The sequence below is a fragment of the Nannobrachium achirus genome, assembly GCF_963921795.1.
Source record: "Nannobrachium achirus genome assembly, chromosome: 10".
Classification (NCBI taxonomy): Eukaryota; Metazoa; Chordata; class Actinopteri; order Myctophiformes; family Myctophidae; genus Nannobrachium; species Nannobrachium achirus.
The window spans coordinates 14,687,250-14,710,157 of NC_137819.1; the positions used below are offsets into that span (position 1 = coordinate 14,687,250).

The 22,908-nt window shown below is 41.9% G+C and overlaps 1 protein-coding gene across 1 annotated transcript; it reads right to left on the minus strand.

Annotated features, from left to right (window-relative positions):
* Window positions 1–782: 782 nt before the first annotated feature.
* Window positions 783–1,676, minus strand: LOC308292851 (glycerophosphodiester phosphodiesterase 1-like; the record flags this gene model as incomplete). Its single annotated transcript, XM_080735275.1, has 1 exon — window positions 783–1,676. One exon carries the CDS (start codon window positions 1,674–1,676, stop codon window positions 783–785), a length of 894 nt encoding a protein of 297 aa, XP_080591401.1.
* Between the last annotated feature and the right edge of the window lie 21,232 nt (window positions 1,677–22,908).

A 22,908-nucleotide genomic window follows, 5' to 3' on the forward strand; every position in this document is an offset into this window, starting at 1 on the left:
TGATGCATGAACCACCAAAAGTATCCCTCATGGACTTGGACTTGATTGCACTGATGTGTTCTGACTTGTACCTTCCTTTTATTCCAGGAACCACTGAATTCAGTCTTGTGTGGATAAATATGTACATTTTTGTTTATTTGTGTCTTCTGCTTTGGCACTTTGCAAACAACACAAGCCTTGTGCCATTTTAGTTATCCTAAAAAGTATTTTTAGTGGTGACTGTTTGGATAGTGATTCCCAGAATTCAGTTTGGAACAAAACCACAGACATATGTGACATTTCTTGCTAAACAAGACGTAGATAAGCTTAATTTATGTAAATAGTACTTCCATGGAACTGGTGTACACATTTAAAGTGGAACATAATGATGATGTTGTTTATAATTTTAAATGTTTAAAGCTATACTCTGGAAGTTGCTCGACTACTGGTCAGTAGTGGTATTGCAGGTATTTTACAAAAACGCGGTCGCGTCTGCCGCGGACCACCGCAACTGCCTTGCCCTCGCCGAGATGAATCCATAGAGTGGTCTCACGTTCCTCTGTGACCAGGGGATCGGGTGTAACATGCTATGACTCCTCACCAGTGTAAACCATAGAGTATACTGTAATAGAGAGCGGACCAGCCCTGCCCCCAGCTATCATTTCAATGCAAGTGCTCAGTGGTGTTTTGAAGCATGCAGAAGTAGCTGAATTCCAGTGCATTGTGGGTGAATCCAGGTGCATTCTGGGGGAAATTGGTCTCTACCTAGAGACCAAAATGTTTGACGCCGAGACGTAATGACGTCACACTACCAACGCTACCCCCTTCCGGGCCCAGTATTGGACACAGTCCGGAGAGACAAAGTCCTTATGCACCAAGATGGCCGAGACTCCACACAACCTCCACAGCAGGTGACGGTGCGCCCAGTCGAGCACCACGTCCATCAGGGTCGCCCAGTGGTGCTCCCATGGCGACGAGAAGCGTGGCCTGCGGTTTCCGAAGTGACTCAGACTCCACGGCCTGTGGATCAGCGCCGTGACCACGCCCGGGTCAGCCTGCCTCATCCTGTAGATGACCTTGGGATCAAAGGAACAGACGACGCCGGTGTCGTAAAGCACCCGATGCTTCTTGTATAACTCCTTAAGCGCCTCCGCCGCCCGGTCCGGTTGGCCTTTGACGTCAAAGTAGATCGTGAGCTGGAGTTTGATGCACTCCTCCACCGCCTCCTGCAGCGTCGGGATCCTCTCAGCGAACGTGTCCCTGAGTGGATGTTTGGCGGCTGCGTCCAGCGCAGCCAGCTCGGAGAAGCTCATCCGGCTGAGAGCGCCTGAGCCTTCGGTCGTGCGGTCCACCGTGTCGTCGTGCATCAGAACGGGGACGCCGTCCGACGTGAACCGTACGTCCAGCTCCACGCCCGACGCTCCGTTCTTGCCGGCCTCCCGTATGGCCGCCACGGTGTTCTCTGGCGCGTCGTGTCCCCCGCCGCGGTGGGCGATCGCGGACGCCGCGGAAGAGCCCGTGGCCGTGGCAGGTCGGAGCACCTGGCGCGCGCGGCTCGATGGCACCTGAGGGAACCGGAACGCCGCCAAAAGGGCGTACGAGGCAGCCAGGAGGCCAGTGGACAGTAACGGACTTCTGGTTCCCAGCAGAACCCCAGAGAACACGAGCACGGATGCAGTCACATCATCTCCGAGCATGATGTAGTGTCCAGAGTTGGAACTCTTTGCTTTTGTCCGACTAACTGCTTGTTTCTTCCATTAACATGCAAGTCCCGCAAACTGTCATCTTCTGCCTTTGTGCCTGAGAACGACTCAGCAACATGGTCATTTTATATTTACAATACAAATAGAGAGATTGAGTTGGTGGTTGATAACCTTTGACCTCTATCAGTTTTATAGTCAGTTGGTCGATTCTCAAGGTACACATGTGATTTATTCTACATGTATAATGCCCATAAATGGTCATATTGCTCAGATCAGTAGGTCTTGGACTACCGGATCTCCATGTATGGACATATTGATGGTATTAATCAGTTGGCCGGTTCTACGGGCGCGCGCGCGCGCGCGCACACACACACACACACACACACACACACACACACACACACACACACACACACACACACACACACACACACACACAGTGCAGATGGTCTGCAGCCCATACTTACGGGCCAAACATTATAAGCATCGTAAGAAAATGAACTTTGCCATCGCATTTTTCTGTATCTGTGATTCCAAATTCCAACTTTGGCCAGTAGGGCGGCCGCTTCAACAAACATGGAGGCCAACGGCCATTCTCATCTTTGATGTCCATTTTCTCCAAAAAACACTTTTGATGCCAAGGATGGCATTGGATTCTCGCTAAAATAGTACAAGCTGAAAGGCATCGATCCGCCATTACTGCTCCCGCATGGGATGACATCACTTTCGGGTAAAAAAAAAAAGTCTTCAAGTAGGAATTGTTTGCGCAATCTACTTCCGGCCTTCAAAATAAGAGACTGGCCGCGGACGGAGCAAGCGGCAGGCACGCTGGACATTTTAACCCGTTCATGTCTGGAGCACTAAATGGGTTTAAGTAGCATGTGAGGGGTCTAACTAGGTGTTTTTAATTATTCTTAATCCAAAATTGCAAGCATTTGTTTTGCACGAAAAACATTCCTTGAGCCAAAAATGGACCCCACACAACTGTGAAACGTGATGACTCATCACTAAACCATCGTTTTCTGGGGCTATTTTTTGCACAATAAATGTTTTTTGTGCAAAACAAATGCTTGCAATGGATTCAGAATAATTAAAAACACCTTGTTAGACCCCTCACATCGCACTTAAAGCATACTTTTTGGGAGTCATTTTTCAATGAGAGAGAGAGAGAGAGAGAGAGAGAGAGAGAGAGAGAGAGAGAGAGAGAGAGAGAGAGAGAGTGTGAGAGAGAGAGAGAGAGGGGTCTGTCCGATTTTTCTTTAATACTTATTAACAGCATTGTTATGGCCTGGCTCCCAGACCACAACTAATAAGGGAACCAGGCATGGATCCTGGCTTGTGCAAGGTGTGCACGTGCACAGGGCCCTGCGAGCCAATGGGGGTCCTTGGATTTAATAGCCAATTTATTTTGTATTAATTTTTACAATGCGCAGAAAGGGTCCTTTCCTAGGCTGCTGGCCAAGGTAGGTCCCCTATAGGTTGCAGCCTGCAACACCACCCCCTGGTGGTGGTCTGAGCAATGCCAGGCAAGCTGTCAGTTTAGTCCATTGTACTTCCTGCAAGTAGACTTAGAAATAAACAGTTGACTAATCATATGATGCGAGGCTCTTATTTTGACATTGAGAGTCAACACTTCAGCTTGTCATTATGAGCTACTTGTTGCAGCTGTTATCAGCTACATTCCGGAATCCAGCTCAGATGTAAACAGACACATGTGGGTTATATGCAAGCTAAAGTTCATGTTTATGATATGAAAACCATACTCCTAGGCCTTTGCGATGTTGTCGCACAGGGCCCATCTACAGCTGGATCAGACGAGGGATAAACACAAACATGTATGCTTTTATTAGATAGAACAATGAATTTAAGAAGATGAAGCAAATGTCTCCAACAAAAAACTGTCAGGGAAACTAAACTTAAGGATAAATAAATGACTGAAGCAAAGAAAAACTAAACTCTATGCTCTGTGTGGCCATGCTGGGTTGTAGCCCAGGTGGAAAAGAAAGAAGCAAACACAGGGAAAGGTAGCTCTTTTATAGTGATTGGAGGCCCTGCAAATCTGCCTCCAATCCTTGATTGCCACCACTCTCCAATCAGACCCCAGCACACTGACAAACAGAGGGAGAGTGTTTTCTGTTGAACTGGGTATGGCAAGCTATGGCAGCTGCCATACCTTGGCTACTGGAGGAAATTATAAAATGTACTTTTCATCGTGCCTGTTGCTAAGGTATGGCAACATGACTGGTATCTTGCGCGCGAAGACACCAGTCATGTTGCCGTTACTTAGCTTTTGCTGAACTGACGCCACTGCTAAACCTAACCCTAATCCTAATCCTAACCTCAGTAAAACTATGCCTAAACCTAACCCTAACCTTAACCTCAGTAAAACTATGCCTAAACCTAACTCTAACCCCTAACCACACCCGGTGCACATTTCCGAACGCACCCTTTGATACACTCGGACTGAATCACCTGCAGAAAACACTCTCCCGACAAACAGATTAGTCGTCAGCATTTAAAGCACATAAACGTCACAGCATTTATGTTTACTTTCAATACTTATTTATGTATTTCTTCTTTTTTTTTTTTTTTTTGATAATTACAGATAATATCAAATAGGACTTTGCTAAATAGGCCGGGAACACATTTTAGTGTATGGGAGGGGCTTACAGTACATGTACAGTATGTAGCAATATATTTGTTTTTGTAGTCTAATTTCTGATTTAGGCCTAGGTTAGGCCTAAATGGGTTAATAGATTTCTTCTGTCACCACTTCTCATTTCTTGTCACTTTGTCAAACTGTTTAGTTATTCATGTCAATAACAGAGTCCTCAAAAGTCCTATTGACATTAACTAAAGGCAGAGCCTTATTTATCCCTTCAGCTTATACAGTATAATAGGAGATTAACCAAACACTATGGCCCCTTCACCTCTGTGGGGAGGAGAAGTAAGTTCAAAACAATAGCATTAGAAGTTGTCTATATTCCTGAAGACCCCGTTATGTTGTTATCCACCCCTGATGCGTCTGAAGAAAGCCCCTCATACTGTATCATATAACATCAATCAATATAACATTGCACTGGCTGCTTCTTTTAAAACGTTGTGTGTTATAGGCCTTATAACTGTGACGAGGAGAAGTGAAACAGGTAAGAGATATTGTATTGTTAAGTTTATTATCTTCATTTTCCAAGAAAGATAAACTTGTGCAGGCTTCAAGACGTTCATTCCCATAACATTATACTGTAATGAGTATAGTAGGGGTCTTCAACAAGGGGTCCGGGACCCCTAGGGGGTCCTCAGAGTTACTGCAGGGGGTCCTCCAAATCTTCCAATCCTTTTTTATATTAACACCTTGAACCCTATGTGTCTATATTCTGAGAACTGTAGCCAAAAATAGCAGATCTACAAGCTGAGCTTGTAGATCAGCTATTTTCGGCAAAGAGCTTTGGTGTAGAGGGGTAAAAGAGCAGACTAAGTACAGAGTGAAAGGTCTAGTAGTTTATTATGTATTGACAGTTCAATTCGTTAAATATCTGAAAATACACTGATGAGCGTGCTGTCAAACAATGAAACTATATGGAATCTATGAAAAGGTTGTGGGGGTCCCTGCTTCATCTCTCTCTCAGCTAAGGGGTCCTTGGCCTGGAAACGTTGAAGACCCCTGGAGTATAGGAACAGCTCACATGCTAAATGGAACACTACCAAGTGTCATTTTGAGCCTCACACCCCCACACCCTTCTATAGCACTCTGTGAGCTGTCATAACAGGAAGAACCATATTTGGACCAAAATGTGCTTTCAGTAAAGGGAAGTAAACCATTTACAGTAAATATAAGGAACATGTCTTGTACGCACATAGCACGCCTACCGCAATATTTACATACTGGCATATTAGGACTGCACGCACGCACGCACACACATTATGCACACATACATACTATATATATAGCCTACTTACACATAATGCACAGTGTGCACAAGCACTTACTTAATATTCATGAAGTGACAGAATGTGGTGATGTTCATCTGCACTGCTTCTCAAAGTGGGGTCCAAGGACCCTTGGCGGAGTTCCAGGGGGTCCCCAGTATAATTGGTTATAGTTAATGTGTGCTTTGCAGAATGGATGGGGAAATAAGAGTGTCATGCCTTCGCATTGTGGTAACTCCAGCGATTATAGAAGGTCAAGCCAATATTTATTTTCATTTTTACTTCACATGGTGCAAATGCATGTTTAGACCCCATAGTTAGTAGGCTACAGCCATGAACCAGCCCACAACAGTTGGCACAGCCCGCCCATTTAGCAACTTCCTGGTGCTGAAGTCACGTTTTGAAGGGTAAAACCCTGCTAAAAGCCCATAGAGTTAACACAGAAATCGCAAATTTAATGCAATTTCCGAATAGTAAAGTATAAAATACGGCTAGCATGATCAAGAACACAAGATAGTAAAAGGCACAAAGCATTATAATTTACTTTACCGTTCGAAATAATGATTTGTTGGCTTTAAGTCCAGCGATTTCTGTGTTAGTTTCCCCTTGAAAACTGACATCAGCACCAGGAATTTGCTGAGAAATTTGCTGAATGGGCGGGCCGTGAATAGGGCTAATTGGCGCGACGGTTTGTGCATTGGACTGGCGAGTGGGAGTCCTGGGTTGAATCCCTGCATCACTGCACATGTACACTAATGCATGCATGCATGCAAATGCACACTGACAGGGCTGTATAAGCCACGGGGCTGCCGGGGCCAGGGGCCCTTGGCTCTCAGGGGCCCTTGGGGGAACTGGGCTGTGAGGTCATTTACAATTTACTAAAATGAAATGTATGTGTGGGCCCCTCCTCTGTTATCTACAGGTGCTTTCTTGACCCCCACATGATCATCATGCCTTAAAATCCAAGCATCGGGAGGGAGAGGGGGTTACGGCAGGGGGTTGGGGGTGCCATAAAAAAGTAACGGTCCCAAGGCCCTCGCAGGGATAATCCGTCCCTGCACACTGATGCATGCATGCAAAAGCACATGCACTATGCAGCGGGGAGCGAGCATATATGAAAAGATAGGAGCACAACTCAGAGTGAGGACCGCCACCCGCTCCGAAGCGCTCCGGTCCAGGCCGCTCACCACATGTTTGAGCACACACTGCTTGAATTGTGTGTTGTTCAACTTAGTTGCTGTCAAGCAGGGACGTGCTGGGCCCCTGATTCAGCCCAGGAAAAAGAGTTGCAGAGGCCCTCATTGCACGCTATAGAGAGAGAAATCTCTCTATAGCGCTGCTGCTACTCAAAGATTTGAGTGGCAAGAGTGACAAGCCAAGATCAACAATTAAGACATACAAATATAAAACAACAACAAGAAATAAAATAAAACATCATAGAGAATTAGTAGGTTAAAAGTGAAAGCTCAAGTGAAAGCCTTTTTTTTTTTTATCTAGCAGTAACGTGATATAGGGTGGTAACTTCCTGTCAATAGCTAAAAATAAACTGGTACATTTGCTCCCCTCTAGGCGAACTAAAAGATATATCAGTAAAAATGTACACATTTCCCAGTAATTTGGGATGTTTCCTAACAATGGAAGTTATCAGAACATATTCAAGACAAAAGGCAGAGAAAATATGATTGTTTTAAAAAAAGTGGTCTTGTGTCTCAGTTTACCCCAGCACCGGGGTAAACTGAGACAGACCAGAGAAATCAAGGGGTAAAGTGATCCACTCACTTTTTTTCACTTTAAAACTACTATAAAAACACAAAAACCTGGTTAACCAGGTTAAATATGCACAATACAAAAATGTACATAGCAGACATTCTTTTAATAGGGTTTGTCCTGTCATTTCCACCCATGTGTCAAATAATGTGAAAACAAAAAACAAAAAAAACCCTATAAATAATTGATAGAAGGGTTTACCAAACTTTCTCCAGTTGATCCTTATGTCATTTTTCCTGTGGAATGCATTTCTGCAAAGTATATCGTTGTATTTTGCATAACTAATGAGATAATTAGCATATTTTGTCAAATTTAGTCAAATATGCTAATTATCTAATTAATTATGCACAATACATACAAATATATATCAGAAATGGATTCTACAGGGAAAAATACATAAGAATCAACTGAGAAAAGTTTGGTACACCCTTTAATCAGGTTTTTACAGCTTTCTCCATGTCTATCATGTTGGGATAATGTGAGATAGTGTCTACCCCGAAGCAATTGTCTCACTTTACCCCACAGCCACATTTTGGGAAAAGGGATATCTTTCATCAATTCAGGGTAATCTTCAGCTAGCATCTATCACTTGGATTTATAAGTTAGTAAACATGTATGATATAACATTTTCTCCCTGCAACAATTTGCTTTGACACAACAGCTGATTACTGTATGTTGACAGCAAGAAATTTTACTTTTACATGCAAAAAACTCATTTTTGTGAAAAAAGCATGTTTTCTACAGCACTATCAGGTCTCTCTCTTCATGGCAAGTGGGAAATTCAAGGGTCTTGAAAATATAATGGTCTTATGACCACAAATCCATTGTCAAGATACAGGGGGTGTCTCAGTTTACCCGGTGTCTCAGTTTACCCCGCTTTCCCCTACCAGTGTCTTGTTAAGGGAAAGATTAGGCCAACCTACTCTCTTGTGAAGGGTACAACGGTGAGTGCTGCAGCTTTTACCAGTAATAAAGTGCCGAGGGTAAAGGGTAAAAGGGTGGTAGGGGCAGCATTTCTATACATTACATCCCCATAATCTATTACATACATTATTTTATTATTATTAGGCATATCTTCTACAATCCTTTTCCTGCAGATCATTGGAAAGCTGACTTTGTTTCTATACAGAAAACCAATTTTCTGTCTGAGTTTGGTGGCAATATCGTAAATGTGATATTTAAATGTACGTTTTTCATCCGGCCAAATACAGAGATATTTATATTCAGTGACTCTGTCAATGGAGGATCTACTAAAAGTGTCTATGTAACACTTTTGACCTCTGACCTTTAGATCTCCCACCATTTGGAATCATATGAACTGTTGAAATCGTGTTTTTCTGCCACTGCTCCAGGCTTTTTATGAAACGCTGCAGGATGGTAGAGGGTCATAAAAACCTGCAGGGGAATAAAATTCACAATCATTGGCCAAAGGGTGGCGCTGTAGCAAGGTGGGTGGAGGTTTCCTAGCTGCTGAGCGAGCAGGCCTGAGCGGAGTGAGTGGTTCGCTTCTGTGGTAAGGCCGGGGCAGAGGGGGATTTCAACATGATCAGAGAGCTAACGAGCTACACACACACGCACGCACGCACGCACGCACGCACACACACACACACACACACACACACACACACACACACACACACACACACACACACACACACACACACACACACACACACACACACAGACACAGTGAAGCTGCAGGATGTACGTATGTGTGAGTGTGGTTTGACACACAGCCTGTTTCCTGGTGCACAGTGACTCAATATAGCAGCTTACACTGTACTGGTTCATTTATGTTCATAGTCTGTTTACACTCATGCTGTTTAATGTACATTATTAGATAACTATAATTGTTAACAGATGTTTTGTGTTTAGTATCCTCTACAGCAGACACCTCAAGTCTAAAGACTTGAACATAATCTTGAAGTATTTCTAATACTAACTAGCTACTGATACTACTAGTACCCTATTATCAAGCTGATGGTGAAACACAGGTGGTTGTGAGTTTAAAGCTTGTGTGTATACATTGTTTTACTGGACATTTATCATTTATCAACATGACTTCTCGCTCCTCGAGACCCTCGCTCCCTGCTGCCTGCCTGCCTGTCTGCCAAGGCAGACTATCGTATTTTCTTTCACCCGGAAAAGAACATTTGTATCCACAATCATCCTTTCTTTAGTTAGGATCCGTAGAAAAAAATCTTGTTTTGACCAAAAAACCCAATCTGGGAAAAAATAATCTGGGATAAATGGATTCCTGATAACATTGAGCAGTTTGGGATGACATTTCCAGTTGTATTCCCAGGAAAAGTCTCCATAGTCCTGGGATCACTCACGGTTTGCAGGAGATCGTGTTTTCAGCACTGAAAACACGGACACAGCGTAGATCGGTGTTTCTCAGACTTTTACGTTTCAAGGTCTCCCCTTAACTCTGACAGTGTACACATAGGGTCCATTTGGTTCCATTTGTACACTGTCAGAGTTACAGACTTGTATCGGTCCATTTAGACCTCAATAAAGGAACTCACAGAGTCCCTGGAATCTACTTTTTGAGAACCACTAGCTTAGATCGACGTCTTTGGCATAATGAAGAAAGTGATGAAAACCATTCTTCACTTTTCCTAAATGCAAGCTCTTTATTGGTGTCTTTACTGCACGGGCCCGACTCTGGCCTTGTCACGGTTACGGTATACTAAATGTGTGTCTGGGTCTTTTGTTTTGAAAAGGTTTGAAAAAGTTATGAATCCACCCCACAGTGTAAAATCAAGTAACAGATAGGAGGCCTCGCTATCTCACTGTCCATGCACTGTACTTACTTGTACATCAAGCTGCCTTACGCTACAGAAACAGGAGACAGGCTTCAGCCCCACAGGCCACATAGCTCTGCAAGGGTTTTGGACAACGGACTCTAAACACCAATAAAATACAATAAAACCAATAAACCCTAAACAATACGAGGGACCAGGCCCGGGGAAATGCTCTGGTTCAGCCTCCACACCACCCAGCAGGATCTCTGGTTCAGCCTCCACACCACCCAGCAGGATCTCTGGTTCAGCCTCCACACCACCCAGCATGATCTGATACCACACTATGCTGGATAACAGAGGAGGGCTGAGTGCTGCTGGGGCAGGTACTTCCACAGCAGGATGCAGGGGCCCTCACTTGATGTAGCGTTGGCAGGCACGTGCACACATAGACATCAAAGGGGGCTTGAGCCCCTGCCCTTTTTACCGTCTGTAAAAAGTGCCCTCTCCAGAGTCCAGACCATGAATGCAGTTTAAGAAATGCAAATGCCCTCTTTCCATGCCATACCTGAAGGCAGCGTTCAAGTGAACGGCCTTGTCCAAACTCTCCTGAACTGAATGCAGCATCTTATGTTGAAAGAATTGCCCTCTCTGTGTAGAAATCCATGCCGTTACGCCACATCTCCAGTATTGACTTCACTATGTTTAGGTCAGTGTGTTATCGAGCATCGAAAATAGCAGAAACCACGCTCACAACACGTCAGCGCTAACAACGCGTCACAGCGTGACGCCACGCGTTGTGAGCTTGGAGGTTTGCTATTTTCAATATTTCCACAAAAAGACCCTCTTCGAAATGTCAGCCTCTGCCTCTCTAACATTCTCTGCACGTCCCTGGTCGTTGGCATGGTGATCCTCAGTCCATGGAGTGATTTCACTCCTCTCTCAACTCTCTCTCTCTCTCTCTCTCTCTCTCTCTCTCTCTCTCTCTCTCTCTATCTCTCTCTCTCTCTCTCTCTCACTCTCTCATCTCTCTCTCTCTCTCTCTCTCACTCTCTCTCTGATCGTCTGTCCGTCTGTCTCTCCTTGAGGCCCACACCTGCAACCAAGGTTATCATTTTCATTTTGTTTTGTCTTCAAGCTTTCACTTTCAGTTACGTTTCTATAGTTAGAAAAAAAGAGAACAAAATCAAGTTACATAATCTTTAACTGTCCAAAACATACTGATGAAGTATCAAAGGTCAAAGTGACAAGGTCAAGGTCAAAACCGAGTACAGATGGGTGGATTTTTGTGCATCTTTGTGGGAATGACTCAGTAACCTGTCCTGTCCTGTTGTTTTAAAAATGTAATATGACAGATAAAATGTTGTTTTTAATGTCTAAATTGCACATACTGTATGTCATATGTAAGGACGGTATAGAACAAGAAGTTTATGCAAGATATTCATTTCTTATTCATGCAAACGACAAACTGCAAAGAACCACTTCCGAAAAAAGAGGAAGGAAGAGTAGATCTGAGATAAACGAAGGTGGGCTTTTTGATGAGACAGGGGCGTCAATTGGATATGGCAGGGGTATACAGCTGATATAGAATATACTTCTTGAAATAAATGTATCATGCCTGTTGCTAAGATATGGCAACATGACTGGTGTCTTTGACATGACTGGTGACTTGCAAGACACCAGTCATGTTGCCATAACTTAGCTTTTTCTGAACTGACGCCGCTGTGATGAGCTCATCACAAGAAAGAAAACATCTTTCTCATGTCACCTCCCCCCCCCTCTCTCTCTCTCTCTCTCTCTCTCTCTCTCTCTCTCTCTCTCTCTCTCTCTCTCTTTCTCTCTCTCTCTCTCTCTCTCTCTCTCTCTCTATCTCTCTCTCTCTCTCTCTCTCTCTATTTAAGTATCAAGGAAGTAGAAGTTGTCAGAGTCGCTCATGTCAACAAAATGGAACGCGTACTGCCCTGCGTTTTCCTTTGTGAGTAAAATATTATTAGTACTACTACTACTACTACTATTATTATGAGCTCTGATATATCAATAGTATTACTAGTACATATATTGAAGTAGAGTTTTAGTATTTGAAATTCAATGTAGAACTATACTACTTAAACAATATTTTGATAATGTTAAGCTGCTGAGTTTGAATACAGTCAAAGCCATGTTAATAGTCCATATTCACATGGCAGCCATCTTGGCATTAAGGCAATGAAATGCCACCCCAGTGAATATGGTCTACTCTATGGAATCAATGTTAACTGTTTTGTATAGGATCTTGACCAATGTGTTTTCAACATTGCTGTAAATATATCATTTCAACAATAATGATGCAACTCTACAGTACAGAGACATCGCCTAAAATCTGCTTTAGGCCTAAATAGGCCTATATGCAATCATCTATTCATCTATGCATTTATTTATTTGTGCACGTAAACAAGCAGAGAGTAGGGTTTGCATGAAGGACAGTGCAACTTTGGGTGTTTGTGGTGCCCTCCATTGACGGAAGTGAACTGCATTTTAGCTCCATAGAGGATAGATAGATAGATACCTTTATTATCCCAAGGGGGAATACAGTTATTTACAAAGTTACAGAGAAGTAAGAAAAAAAGATAGATAAGAGGGAAAAAAAACAAGAGCAGTACAGTACCAATAAAGAGAAGGTGCATCAATAGAGGGGGCGAATAATATATAAGTATACATAAAGTGTCTTACAAAAAGAGACCGTAACAGTCAATGCTAGTTAGTGCAACAAGTATCTCACTGTCATTGTTAAACAAAGCAAAAACTCAGAAACTACCAACACAACCTAATAGTGCAATGTCAAAAATCAGTGCGAAAAAAACAGATCAGAGAAGAAGAAACTAGGAAGCGTGTCACCGCAAGACGCACATGAGCACTCTCCCTGGAAGGTCCTTAGGGGTCATACTCAATACTGTACAATTTTGAGGTGTTTTTTACTTTCTTCAGTATTTACACATTTCAGTACCTTTCCTTCTACTCCACTACCTCTCAGAGACTTAACTCCACTGCAATTATATGAAAGCTTCAGTTAATACTTTAGACTGTAGTTAATAGATCATGGGTCTTCAACAGGGGGTCCGGGAACCCTAGGGGGTCCTCAGAGTAACTACAGGGGGTCCTCCAAATCTTTGAGTGATAGAAAGTTTGTTTCTATTTAACCACTTGAACCACTTGAACTCTAGTGTCCATATCCTGAGAACTTTAGACAAAAATAGCAGATCCACAAGCTCATAACGCCTTGCGCTGAGCTTGTAGATCGACTATTTTCAGCAAAGAGCTTTGGTGTAGAGGGAAAAAAGAGAAGACTAAGTAGAGAGTGAAAGGTCAAGTTTATTACCGTAAGTAGTGACGGTAGGCTACTAGTGCTTAAATACTGTATCTGAAAACACAAATTGACATGAATCCCAAATAAACTGATGATTGTGCTATCAAACTAAAACTATACGGAATCTATGATAAGGTTGTGGGGGTCCCCGCTTCATCTCTCTCAACTAAGGGGTCCTTGGCCTGAAAATGTGTAGCTTTTGATTATTACAAAACACACTATCCACTTCCGCCCTACAGTATATATTTGGTTTATTTGAAAATAGCCGATATACAAGCTCACAATGTGTCTCGATGTGACGCATTGTGAGCTTGTGGATTGGCTATTTTCAAATGACTTTACAATTCATATGTTGTGAAATATGCATAATGAGTATTCTATTTATGGTACATTAACACTTCGCCAGCCGAAATAGAATGGTTGTTGGTAGATTAGCCGTGACATTTCTATTATTGTATTATGATCTGAGACATAATATTATGTTTATAAACATGAGCCCGCCACCCCTCCTTCTTGAACCGCGCAGTTGTTTTTTTCTTTTTTTTTCAATCCCCCGGTCGTTTGCTCACCATGAATATCTGGATCTCCATCGGGATAAAGTGGAGGTTTAGGCAGAGGCATCGTCTCCCCGTGCGTTTCGCGTGCTTGATCCGTGTGCATATAATCCAAGCATATGGTCCAGGTATGACTGAACGGTCGATGTGAGCATTTTGGCTAGCTTAGCCCTTAGCACTCCAGCTATGCTAATGTAATCGTCTAAACAGTAAATGGACGGCTGCAAGGAAGCCTGAAGAAGGAAAGGACCTGACGTCACTTCTGCTTCATGTCAGAGCAGCCATGAGCTATCGATGGACGAGCGGTGACTAGGGAAGGTTAGACGATCGCCGATTTTCGGATAAAAATCATTTATTTCGGTTTTAATGACCCAGTACGGCGCGGCTGAGACTCCTTGCTCAGATGTCCGGTATATTCCAGTTTTAATATTAAGGGGCTCCCCGTGGCTTGGAAAGGGTTAAGGACATTTTGATACCAATCCTTTTGTCTTCTACTCAAGTACAGTGTGAGAACAAAATGTGAGTATTTTTTCCACCACTACATGTGATTGCAAACTGGGAATGATTGGATGTTTTATTGTAAGAAACAGGCACAAATCAGGCACAAATGATCTTTTTGTGTCACGTGACAACAATCTCGTTTTCGTAATTAGATCCAGAAAATTGTGGGTGGGGCCAATTTCGTACACAAACAGCATGTATTTTCAATGCATTAGTCCCAATTGGCATGTTGAGGGCTCTCTATAGAAAGCCGTTTTACATCTGTCCATTGAGGGCGCCACAAACAAAAAGTTGCACCATCTGTGTACAAACTATTTTCCCCCACAGCATCGTGTCCTACAGCTGACAGAGCCTTGGGTAGGCAACCCGACCTGGCGGAGATCTGTGCTCAAAGCACACTTTTTAGTTTGCTGTTTTTTCTTATTGACCTTCAGTCAACTGTAGCTGTCTATGTTGGTGTTGTGTTCATTAAGCATAATTAAAATGCTAATATTGATGTTATGTTGATGTTGTCTCATCAAATCTCTTTCAGTGCTGAATATCTTCATCTCCTGTGGACACGGTCAAGGTGAAGATTACTTTAATTCATTCAGTTTATTCAATCATTTACATCTTCTTCACATACTTCATAGCCATGAATACATACATCAGTCAGGCTATTATCATGCATTAAAGGAACACTTCTCTCATTTTAACCTTATCTTCACTAATGCTCATTGATGGCACCATTTCTGTCTACTCACTCTGTGTCTCATTGGCGGGCTGGGGACCGTTCTGAAACATGTCCAAGCTATGTAATGTGGACCCTAAGGGACGATGTGTCAATGAGACGTTGGTGTTAATATATGCCTCCAAGAAAGTATAATTATGTCCCAAAGACTTCAAATACAGCAGTCCCACACTGATTAAAAAGATGTTAGCTTTGCTCTTGTTGGTGTAAAAACATGCCTCTTTGAAAGGACCCTGAAAGGACATGTCAGACTTAAAATACAATAATCTTACATTGATTGTGAAGTGTTCATGAGTAATCATTACTAAAACAGTATGGCCCTCATTTATCAATGGAGTGTAAATGTTTTATATTTCTCCCCCCCAAAATATTGGTGTATGGCAACGTTGAAGTGGCGTTTATGAACGCATCCTAAACAGCCAATAGGCCCAATCCTAGCGTACTGTACATTTGATCTCAGCGTTTCCGGCTGTAACCTAGCGCCAGCGAAGGGAAAGCCAATAGAAAAGAGTTTACTCTGCACACCTCTTCACTCCCTTTCATGTCCGCGTCTTGTGGTGGCAGAAATGTATAGATCGCCAAATAAATGTTTGGCCCTCCATTCAAACTCATTTGAAGTGGTTGGTCAACTAACCTTCACAGTGCACATGCTAATTGTCTCCACCAGCCGAAGGCATGGGGAGAGTATGTTTTCCCCTTCGTCCGTCCGTGTGTCCGTGCGTCCGTCCGTGCGTCCGTGCGTGTGTCCTCGCAGTTTGTGTGCACCCAATCTCAGTCGCCGTTGGCCAGGTCGCTGCCAAAGTGAGCACACACATTCCCTGGATGCCAATCTAGAACCTCTGCCCTAAATCTTTCAAATGGGCCTTTTCTAGCGCCACCTAGTGGCCGAAGTTCGCAAAACACATTTCTGTGCACTACTCTTACAGATTTTGTCCAAAAATCCTACAAATTGGTAGGCAGTATCTCGACAGTTATATGATCGACATGGATCTGTCCGATTTTTTCATATTCCATCCTGATTGGCTAAGATTGGCTTCCAAAGTTTGTAGGATTGAGCCGTTTTGATCAAAATGCCTCAAATCCCAAACGCAAAGTGCAATTATCATGAAATCGCACACACACGTTCCCACTAGGTCGAGGAAGAAATGCCGCTTCAAATTTTTGAAATCAGCCTCATGGTGGCGCTATAACAGGCCCATTTGTGGTTTTACCTATAACTCCACCGATCAGTTTCAAACTTTGTAAGCGCACTCCCTAGAGGCTAAGGATAAACCTTTGCCCTGCATTTTTCACATCAGCCTTTTATAGCGCCACCTTTGGGCCGACTTATGTAAAACACATTTTTGGATATTACTCCTTGAGATTTTATCCAAAAATCGCGCAAATCGGTACACAGTATCTCTATAGTCATGTGATCAAGTACGATCTGTCTGATATTTCATATTCCATCCTGATTGGCTAATATTAGCTTCCAAAGTTTGCAGGATTGCTCTGTTTTTTAACAAAATGCCTCAAATCATCAACGCAGCTTGCGATTACCATGAAATTTGCCACACATATTCCCACTAGGTCAAGGAACAAATGCTACCTTTTTCACATTGGGCTGTTATAGCGCCACCAGCAGGTAGACTTTAGCAAAACACATTTCTGGAACACAATGCTTCAAATCATGCATGCAGCATCCGATTGCCATGAAAGATCTAAGGTGACGAACATGCCACCCTTTTTACATTGGCCATACAGTAGCACCACCGGGACGCACACCCTGGTGGAGACCTGTGCTCGGAAGAGCACTGCTTCTAGTTACAGTGGTTGTACCTTGAAAGTGCTGGTCGTGGAACCTATGTGGTACCACCATGGCAGCCAAATCAGTTGAGGCACCACATTGTTACATGCCACAACCACTAGGTGGGGTAAGAGAGCAACTAATGCCCAGACAAAGGCATATGAGACAGGTTTGTTGCTTAACTGTGTAGTTTATTTAATTTTCAAGAATGAGAAGATTTTGAGCTTTCAGTCAACAGAAATGACTTGTTGGCAATTGTATTAAATCCAGGGGAAAGGGTGAATTTAAATGCAGAGGTCTAATGAACTGAAAAGGCAATTATTGCTATATTAACAACTGTTTATCATATTTAACAACATTAGACAAATGAACTATTCTAATTTCAAAGTCTCCAGGCCAGGAAAAATAAAGGATAAATAAAATAATTCAATAAAATCCTCCAGTCAACCATTCAAAGTTGATTATCACCTTTAGGCATTTTTATATATCCCTATGTAATTGTGAGTATTTTCTTTTTTAAAGATTGCTACTTTAAAAAACAACTATGTTTCTTACACTAAACAATGTTAGACGACAAAACAAACACCAAAGATTTGAAACCTATCACAAACAATGCCAAATCAGTGGAGTAAGCAGGAATCGAACCCCTGTACTCTGGCTAACAAGCCTGTCTTTCAGTCCCCTAGACCACACTGGACCTAATGCAGAAGTGTGTCGTACTGCCTGCAGTCTAGTTAGCCTGCCACAGTGACAGTCTGAATAGTTGAGAAACAGATGTAGAGTTCTTAATGATAGTTTTTTGATTGATTGAAGACTTTATTAGAAGTTTGCATAGGAAAAGGTACAGTTTCATGAGGGTACAGTTCACTGGTACAATGTCTACTAAAAGGAGACCCATGAAAAGACTAAGCGTATTTCCACAGGAAACCATTAAAGTATCTCATACAAATAGTTTAAAAAATCAAATGGTGTTTATGTGATAAATGGAGGCTATATTGTTGCTACATTTCTGCCAATCATAAAAGAAGGGGGAAAAAACCCCAGCTCTTTGCAGAAAATAGCCGATCTACAAGCTCACAACGGCTGCCGAGGGGGAGGGGTGATGGGGACTTGGGGAGGGAGGGTGGGGGAGCCATTTCACAAAGTCTGATAGACAGATCTCAGACTTCTGACTGCCCCCAATGCACAATGAGACATTATGCACTGAAGTACCTGCAAATTGATCAATCAATGATCAAGTAGAAGGTGTATTCTTTTGAGTTCATGATGAAGATTCAACTTTAAGTATGCTACTGCATCTGAGCCTTTATGCAGAACCAAATTCAAATAGTGTTGAAGTGATAAATGGAGGCTATATTTTGCTACATTTTTTTCCAAGCTTAAAAGAAGGGGGGGGGGGGACCCAGCTAAAAATGGATGGTCTTGTAACTGAATTGAACAAAAGTGTCAGATAGTTTGAGACAGAAACAAGTTTTCAGTCAACAACAATTGTGTTATCAAGTTATTTGTATTACTAAACTTTGGAATCCAGGGGAAGGGTGACTTTAAACATGGACAACAAAGCTTGAGTTTTGGACAAATGAACTATTCTAATGTCAAAGTCTCCAGTCCAGGAAAAATAAAGGATAAATAAAATAATTCAATAAAATCCTCCAGTCAACCATTCAAAGTTGATTATCACCTTTAGGCATTTTTATATATCCCTATGTAATTGTGAGTATTTTCTTTTTTAAAGATTGCTACTTTAAAAAACAACTATGTTTCTTACACTAAACAATGTTAGACGACAAAACAAACACCAAAGATTTGAAACCTATCACAAACAATGCCAAATCAGTGGAGAAAGCAGGAATTGAACCCCTGTCCTCTGGCTTACAAGCCTGTCTTTCAGTCCCCTAGACCACACTGGACCTTATGAAGAAGTGTGTCGTACTGGCTAGAGTCTAGTTAGCCTGCCACAGTGACAGTCTGAATAGTTGAGAAACAGATGTAGAGTTCTTAATGATAGTTTTTTGATTGATTGAAGACTTTATTAGAAGTTTGCATAGGAAAAGGTACAGTTTCATGAGGGTACAGTTCACTGGTACAATGTCTACTAAAAGGAGATCCATGAAAAGACTAAGCTTATTTCCACAGGAAACCATTAAAGTATCTCATACAAATAGTTTAAAAAATCAAACGGTGTTTATGTGATAAATGGAGGCTATATTGTTGCTACATTTCTGCCAATCATAAAAGAAGGGGGAAAAAACCCCAGCTCTTTGCAGAAAATAGCCGATCTACAAGCTCACAACGGCTGCCGAGGGGGAGGGGTGATGGGGACTTCGGGAGGGAGGGAGGGAGGGAGGGTGGGGGAGCCATTTCACAAAGTCTGATAGACAGATCTCAGACTTCTGACTGCCCCCAATGCACAATGAGACATTATGCACTGAAGTACCTGCAAATTGATCAATCAATGATCAAGTAGAAGGTGTATTCTTTTGAGTTCATGATGAAGATTCAACTTTAAGTTGTGAAACAGTTAAATTAACACAGGGGATACATGTAATAACCCAGGACGCTCAGAGTCAATGATATGCTAAATTACTGGTTTAACACCTTGCTTTTGTTAGCCTCGTGGCCACAGACTTTACAATGGACTCTTGACCGGGGTGGGGGTATACAATAAATTAATGTCCACAATTATCCTGCTTTAAAACATTTTATTCAAAAGGCAATGTATAGAAAATGTCATACATTGAAGTACAGTGGCATAAAAAAACAGCATACTGTATTAATGGCAGTCAGTCAACGTCATCTTGCAAAACGAAACAAAAGATGTACCGTATTAGAAAAGTAGTAAAACAGAATCACACATTTTTACATTGGGCCTGCCTTACACATCATTAGAGCAAAAATAGAAAAAATAAATCTAGCGAGGGTCGTTTTTCCAATCTCTCTCATTACGCAATGCTTCGTTGATTCGCTTGATAATCTGCTTTAAGTCTTTGTCAACCATGTTGGGATACTGGCTCCTGCATGAATCAATAATAAAGTTTTTCAGATTCCGCGGGATCTGCGACTTTCCCCCAGTACCTTTGAAGCAACAGCCTGGAAATGGACCATGCCAGACAGTGTAGTGATCATTTGATTACAGCCCATCGGTAATTTGTTGCTCTTCTAGTCCAGAAATAATGTTGGCCACGGCCCCAGACTGCCACACTGACTGGAGTGGGCTGACTGTAGCCAAACGTTTCTTTCAATTGGGATTACGTCTGGAAATAGGCTCCATGCATATCAGAGAAATTGGGCCTCTTCCTTATAGGGGAAAACCACCCATTGACATCACGCCAGTGTTACAATACAAACCCCAAAATCAATCCTCCAGTTCTAGGCAACACAGAAGGGGAGGAACTTTTTTTGTATTTCCACATAACTCCTCTAAGGTATATTAATGACATAGTTTGGGTGAAAATGGGTGGTTTTCTCCTTTGATTCCTGATTCTAATGAAGGCCCTTCTTGCTCCGTTTAGTGTAGCACAGTGGTTCTAAAATTTAAATTTAAATTTCAAGGACCCCCAGACAGTGTACAAATGGAAGCAAGTGGACCTGTATGGGTCCATTTGCTTCCATTTGTCCACGCTCAGAGTTACACAACCGTAAGGGGCAATTTGGACCCCAATTTGAGACCCACTGGTGTAGCAGAGTGTTCCCAGTGAGCCAACATGCACAATATCAGCACATTGACCAGAATGAAACAGAGCCTTCATTAGTATTGATTGATTGATTGATTGATTGAGTATTTTATTAGACAAAAGTGGGGAACAGATCGATTCTAAAACGGCTAGTTCCATTCCTTGATTCTGATTGTCTGGTTTCCCTTTATTTGCTGTGGTATATGAGACTATAATTCACACCCAAGTGAATACTTGTAGTAGTGAATTATTAGTGAAATAGAACAGTTTTAATTGGTACATGTCTATGATGTTTCATGTTGCCATATTGTAACCGTTTCAGAAAACCAATAAGCAACGCGAGGCATGTGGTTACCTGTATTTTATAACGGCTGAGAGGCCTCTCCGTTATAAAATACTGGTAACCACATGCCTCTTGTAGCTTATTGCTTCAGTATTAAAATAATGTAGTACACTACAAGTACAGTTAAACACCCTGCCTAAAAGGAGCATCCCAAATAAGTCCTTATACGGTCTTTTTTTTACATCGGAAGTCCTTGGTCCTCATGGATAATAGTATCCTTGGTAAGACCTGTGAAGGAATTAAGGAAGAGGCCCAATTTCTATCCAATATGGCTGCTGTGCATAGAGCCTTATTAATCAACGGCACATTGGGCCGTTACTCATGAGTACAACATGCAGCCGTGCACACATCCTGTTTAGTTGTAGACCGGGCTGAGATCAATAGCCTGAGAAGAATGTTATCCATCATGTTTCCTTTGTTGTGACCAAATTTAATACCGTGACAGCATTCTTGACTTTCAGCATTTTGAGCACAAACACACAAGGAAGACAAAAAGTAATCTGGCTTACACGATGTTGCATTGTGTTCAATCCGGACCACAACTTAAAATTTGTTTGACATCCCTAGTCACTATAGGTGTCTTTATTACTACTATTATTAGCAGTAGTAGTATTTATTTATTTTATAATATTTTGGGTCGGCTAAGCACTTTGAATTCACTTCTTGTTGAAATGTGCTCTACAACCAGCAATATTAGTAGTGGAAAATTAAGTAGTATTAGCTTGTTAATTTATGATAATGATGATGAATAGTATTGTGATATGAATTGTTGCTGTTTGGTGTACAAGAGCCTGTGTTCCAACCACTTTTAACCTGGTGTTCTTATTTTGGGCATGTCAATATAGAGCAGTGGTTCTCAACCTTTTCAGGCCGCGACCCCCAAAATAATCATATTTTAACTGGGGACCCCCCACCCTACGAGCACTAAGAGTTGAGGCATTACATTTTGTATAACACGGCACGGTTCTATTGTGAAAATAAAAAATGTACAAGCTCAAAAATCTACATGCTCACAACGCTTTGCAACGCGAGGCGTCGTGAGCATCTAGATCGTCTATTTTCACAATTTCTGCCTCTTATATAGATAGATAGATAGATTTATTTATTTTTGTGTCGTGCACCAAAAAAGGTGCCCAGCCCACATGGACTTACAGGACACACATATACATCAATACATCAAACATACAATACACTTTGTCTTTTTTCCCAAGCTTTACACACATAATCTGCCAAAAAGAAAATACCTTTACTGAAACATAGTTCAAGTCTTTCATAATCATCCAACCAAAAAAAGTTAACACAAATAGATGACATTTTACTAAATAATCTATGTCTTAATTCATCATACAATGGACAATAAAACAAGAAATGAACCTCATTTTCAATTTCCTCCAAATCACACAGCAAACAAACTCTTTCCTCCTCAGGAGTCCCAATGAATCTACCTGTCTCCAACGCCAATGGTAAGGTCCCTGAATGTAATTGAGCACAAAACGACCTTTGACTCTTAGATACATTCTGCGTGACATATGGCTCAGGACCATAACCCGTCTTAATAAGACGATATGTTCTGAGTTTCGGCTTACACCATAAGTCAACAGACCAACTCTCTTTATATTTATGAAACATAGAATTCTGCAATTCATGAATATTACAACATAATCTATTTAGATAAATGAATGAAGAATTATTCATAAAAAATAAAGATTTAACTTCATTAGCCCAGGGATAGCCATTTGAAATATCCCAGTTAAAAATCTTTTTAGTTAATCTGTGGTCAGGCATTTTAACAAATCTATTCCATAGTCTCATCATCTCACCTTTATGTCTTATATTTACTGGCATCCATCCCATATC